Source organism: Solanum verrucosum, unplaced genomic scaffold (assembly GCF_900185275.1).
Source record: "Solanum verrucosum unplaced genomic scaffold, falcon-dt-bn FXZP01000031.1, whole genome shotgun sequence".
NCBI classification, from domain to species: Eukaryota; Viridiplantae; Streptophyta; class Magnoliopsida; order Solanales; family Solanaceae; genus Solanum; species Solanum verrucosum.
In genome coordinates this window covers 2,281,296-2,286,816 of record NW_026020194.1, presented here as the reverse complement: position 1 = coordinate 2,286,816, position 5,521 = coordinate 2,281,296, and the positions used below count along the sequence as shown (strand labels likewise).

At 32.1% G+C, this 5,521-nt stretch overlaps 1 protein-coding gene across 1 annotated transcript; it reads left to right on the top strand.

Moving 5' to 3' along the window:
- The first annotated feature begins 2,435 nt into the window (after positions 1-2,435).
- On the top strand, positions 2,436-4,928 carry LOC125829497 (probable trehalose-phosphate phosphatase J). The gene is made up of 9 exons (XM_049508712.1): positions 2,436-2,710; positions 2,909-3,049; positions 3,144-3,215; positions 3,299-3,391; positions 3,515-3,673; positions 3,819-3,966; positions 4,178-4,248; positions 4,396-4,488; positions 4,590-4,928. Exons 1-9 carry the CDS (start codon positions 2,441-2,443, stop codon positions 4,695-4,697), a joined length of 1,155 nt encoding a protein of 384 aa, XP_049364669.1. The 5' UTR covers positions 2,436-2,440; the 3' UTR covers positions 4,698-4,928.
- The last annotated feature ends 593 nt before the right edge of the window (positions 4,929-5,521 follow it).

The window sequence follows — 5,521 nt, the reverse complement described above, 5'->3', positions numbered from 1 at the left end:
ATCATTTTAATAGTAATTAGTAGCTGGTTTCTCTCTAGAAGACAAGTTTTGGAGCCGTTAGTTTTACTTAGTCATTACAAGGGGGTCTTATGAAAACATTATTAAGTTATGGACCATTTACTATTTTAGTAAAGGTATATACTTACTATAAATGGCTTCAAATATGAGTTTTCTCTTTGTATATTATTGTTATTTTGCCTACTTTTGAAAATTAAAGAGGACCTAAGCTTATGCTTTTATGGAAATAATTAAAATAAGCCTACCGTTTATTCTCATTATTATGAATAAAATTGACAATTTTCCCCTCTTATAAGACCTCCAAATCTTTTCTATAGTAAAAGTCATTATACTGATGTAATTACTTACATAAGGAAGTAATTTATGCAATCTAAAGAATCTAATTTTGCAACTAAAGTACGCTCATTTGGATTTCCATTATTTTCCCCTTGTTCTTTTTCAATTTTCAGCACTTCAATTATAATTGAAGATATATAAAATTTAGTAGTTATAGTATTTTTTAAATCACATTACCTATTAGTATTACTACTAATAGCATTTTTGGCCTAACTTTAAAAATCATTTTGGCTTTACGAAAAAAGATTTCGGAGAGTAGTAATTTTTGTGTGGCTAATCTAATTGAAAATACTTTTGTCAATATTAAAGTTGTGCATGTTCCAAAAGTGTTTTTAGAAAAAAATTAAAAAAATTCTTACTGTTCTGAACACTTTTTTTAAAAAAAATATAAAAAAATTAGTTAAACACCTTAATTTTCTAAAATATATTTAAATTTTATTTTTAATTTTTTAGAAACTTAACCAACAAGTGCTTATAAAGTCACAACTTGAAGACCCTTTGTTGAGTATAAATATTAGTTGAATGAAGTAGTAATAATTATACTATCAAACGATATGATAGAGCAATGAGATTCCTCTTCTTTTTATTAGAAGTTTTGATGGTGAGGTATGAAATATTTTTAATAGAGAGCTTCCGTTAAATGACCTTATACGTAATCAAGTTTTTATGCGGATATAAACATCGAATTGATGTAAAACGGCTAAGCTATTACATTTCCCTTGTATAGAAATATATTCAGAATTTGCTTGGTAGAGTAGTGAATTCTGGAGAAGGTAAAACTGTTCCACGTGCCACTTGGTGGCATATGCCACATCAGACACAGGGTGCCGATGTGGAATGATCCTACGTGGCTGAAGGGGCTGTTAAGGTGGCGGCAAAAACGGCGGAGAGAAGGGATTGCCAATAAGGTTTGGTGGGACCACGTGGCAAAACGAACCTGTGGGCCCCACTCTCCAAGATATTGAACCTGTGGGCCCCACTCTCCAAGATATTGAACCTGTGGGCCCCACTCTCCACTCCCACAACTTGCCTCCAAACATCCAACCCACAAAAATATACTATCAAAATTATAGAATGGAGAAATTGTTACTCATATTAGATCACAAATTTAATGAAATTGTAATGACAAAAATGATATAACATCTCTGGTTTATCTTATTTTTTAAATCTATTTCAAAAGAATATTTCTTTCCATTCAATTCTAAATTTTTCATCACCTAACGTGTTCAAGACTACACGATTAAATGATATTTTAATATATTCTACATATTTTAAATTTAAAATCACAAGATTCAAAAATATTCTAATTTTTTAAATTCCGTGTCAAATCGAAACCAGACAGATAAATCAAAATATATTTTTTTAGTTTCTTATCTAGTGTCTAATACCCACATTGAAGTCTAACTAAATTCGAATTCATGTCGAAAAATTTACATTGGGATAAAACGCTCTCTAATATAGAATACTTCATACACAAAAAGACTCAAATCCAAAACCTCCTATTAAGAAGCATGAATGATTTAGTTACCACTCCACTATTTGTAGCAAAATTGCATAGTTAATAAATACTCTCTTTCTTATTTTTATATTTCTGTAGGACCACAAATGGGGGTAAGGGGGTGTCTTAGTAGGGAGGCATTATGTTTGTCTGTTAGTGGTGTAGTTACAACTATAAAATAAACCAAACCGTCCCAAATCTCTTCATACACATACCCGCTCTTCATCTCTTTCTCCTATATTCCAATCCCAATTTGTTTTTCTTTCTTTCTTTCTTTCTTCTTCTAGTAACTAGTAAAGGAAAGGACACTCTTCTTCCCTTTGCTTCTCTTATTTTCACTCAAATCTTTCCTCTTAATTCTCATTCTCATTCCCATTTTACTCACATAAAACAGAGTAACACACACTGTCTTCTTTCTTCTTCAAGATTCCAACTATTAACTGATTAATTGAACGAAATTTAGGTAAAGATTGAATCTTTTTCCAGTTTCCTCAAATGGGTTGGTTTTGATTTTGGATTTTGTCAAGAATCTTTTTTTGAGTTGAATTTGGACTTATATTGTGTGTGTTTTGGTTTGTAGGAGTGACAATGACTCAGCAGAATGTGGTAGTATCTGATCCGAAATCCGGTATTAATCTGACAATACCGGTATCGAACTCGTCGGCGTTATTCACGACGGCAGCTCAGAAGCCGCCGCCGGGGCCGGGGAGTTGTATAACTATTTCAAGAAAGACACTTGTTGAAATTAATGGGAATAATAGTGCTAGAATCAATTCTTGGGTTGAATCAATGAGAGCTTCCTCTCCTACTCATCATAAGTCTAGTCCTGCTCTTTCAGATGACTTGAATTCTTGGATGGTAAGCTTAAAGAATTTCTGACCACCACATATATGTTGTAATGTTTCTGTGAATAATTCATATATTTGGGACTTTCTTTATGACATTTTTTTGTAATTCTATCGGAACAGTACATTTTACCCTCCGGAGTCCGGAGTATGAGTATGACGTAATTGATTGCGCCATTGTGAGCTGATAATTGCTGAATTAATGAAACAGGTGCAACATCCATCAGCACTGGATATGTTTGAGCAGATAATCAGTGCTTCAAAGGGAAAACAAATTGTGATGTTTTTAGACTATGATGGCACTCTTTCCCCCATTGTTGAAGATCCTGATCAAGCTTTCATGTCTGATGCTGTAAGTTTTCATCTTTATCAAGTCTTGTTTCCTTTAAAGAAAGAAAAAAATCATTTTCATTAATTATTCGATCCCTCTTATTTGCATATATCAGATGAGAGCAACAGTGAGAAAACTTGCTAGATATTTCCCTACTGCAATAGTGAGTGGAAGGTGCAGAGACAAGGTATACTTGTTTTTCTTTTATGGTCTTGCTCTTTCCATTTTATGAAATTGTAAAACATTTGGTGATTGTATTGTTATATATAGGTATACAGCTTTGTACGATTGGCAGAGTTGTACTATGCTGGTAGCCATGGAATGGATATAAAAGGGCCATCAAAAGGTTCCAAATACAAGAAAGTGAGTTTAACTTGTCTTTGCATCTTCTAGCTAGTTAGTACGTACTCTTCAATAATAATGTTGATGTCAGATCCTCTAAAAATAGTGTATTTTATGATTGAATATTTTAATTTTCAGGGAGAGGGAGCTCAAGCTGTTCTTTTCCAACCAGCAAGTGAATTTCTCCCTATGATTGATGAGGTTTACAAAAAACTTGTGGATATAACAAAGTCTACAGAAGGAGTTAGAGTTGAAAATAACAAGTTTTGTGCCTCTGTACATTTCCGCTGTGTTGATGAAAAGGTATAATAAACCACTCCAAATATTCTGTTACATAATCATTATTATTATTACATGATGGGCAAAGCATGAGTTAAAAAAGCTTAATTTTATATAACTTTTTTGAAAGAAAATTAAAAACTGATTTAGGTTGTTGTTGATGTAACAGAAATGGGGTGAACTAGCACAAGTAGTAAGATCAGTGCTTAAAGAATACCCAAAGCTTCGATTGACACAAGGAAGAAAAGTATTAGAGATTCGTCCAACTATTAAATGGGACAAGGGCAAAGCTCTCGAATTCTTGCTCGAATCACTTGGTAAGTCCTGTCGATTTGGAAATAGTCTCTCTAGTAATAAGGTTGGTTTGTATACACTTTATCCTCGCCAAACCCCACTTGAGGGATTCCACTGGGTATGTTGTATTATTACTAGTTTCATTAGTGACAGAGACAAATATATTATTGAAATATTAAAAGAGAAAACAATTGGTTTGATGCTAACTTTGATAATGAAACCTCTCTTCAACAGGATATGCTAACTGTACTGATGTCTTTCCTGTATATATTGGTGATGATCGAACCGATGAAGATGCTTTCAAGGTATCCAATGTTCCTGTATATTTTTTTAATGTTTTTGTTTTGTTGCCTTTTAGGTTTACAAGATCTTATAATTTGGTCTTTTTACTTTTTATTAAGTTTTCTATAGTGTTACTAATCCTACATTTAAAAAATTATTTGTTTATATAGGTCCTAAGAGAAAGAGATCAAGGTTTTGGCATTCTTGTCTCCAAAACTCCAAAAGACACACATGCATCTTATTCTTTGCAAGAACCATCTGAGGTGAGTTGAATTGCGCTTCTGGGAGAAAATATTTACGCGACATAGCTCATAGTTTGAATTTGTTACTTAACCTTTTCGTTTTTTTCTAATCGACTTCACAGGTTATGGTGTTTCTACGACGTTTGGTAGAGTGGAAAAAGTTGTCATTAAGAAGACAATTTCGAATTCGAAGACAAATTGAGGAGATGAAAGCATCTCTAAGGAACTAAGAATTTGTCCAAAGTGAATATGGACTTAATGATGCATATAATGTATTTTCCTTTTATCAAATATAACAAAGAAGTATTAAGAAAGAAAAGGTAGAAAAGAAATTAAAAGCTTTTTTTTTATCCTTTTCTCTTTGGCTTTAAGGCCTTGTACATCTTTGTAACTAGCTCTGTACAAGGGTAAATTGTAATTTTCCAGTCTTGCCTAAATGCATATATTGGAAGTTCTCTCTCCATCTGTCTATTAATTATGTATATAAATTAAAAATATATATATATGAGTAGTGTTTATAAATATTCACATTTATATATATGCTATGCTATAACTGATAAAATAAATGATAACATATAATTTATTTGTTATACATTATTTTATGGCGTATAACCAGCTTCTTCACATGCTCCTTTAAGGAAGGAATTTACTGCAAATGTTGTCTGCATCGTTGAGTAAGATTCTACCCAAGTTAATATCTTTTCCTGTTTCTTTTAACACTATCATAATTAATGTGATTCAGTTTAACTGGACACAAAGTTTTTTTAAAAAAAATCTAACACTTAAATTACATCTTTAGACTTTTCTCCCTTATCTTTGTTTTACCATCCTAAGCACCAAAATAAGGCCAGGGTGGATAGGGGGTGGCTTTTTCTTTTTTTCTCTTAGTCGGGAGCGCTTTAACCCTTCACAGGCATAAATAAAATATTATAAGAGGTAATTTTGAATTTTTGACTAAATTAACAAAATCTCTAAAATGTTAGTATAACCTAGGTTGTCTATCGAGTATTTTAGAAGTTACAGATGATAAAATAATGTAATGTGTTGCATATTG

Coding starts and splice junctions, on each gene's coding strand:
- LOC125829497 (XM_049508712.1), top strand. CDS start 2,441: ATGACTCAGCAGAATGTGGTAGTATCTGATCCGAAATCCGGTATTAAT. Junction 3,216..3,298: donor GTGGAAGGTGCAGAGACAAG/GTATACTTGTTT, acceptor TGTTATATATAG/GTATACAGCTTTGTACGATT. Junction 3,967..4,177: donor ATTCTTGCTCGAATCACTTG/GTAAGTCCTGTC, acceptor TCTCTTCAACAG/GATATGCTAACTGTACTGAT.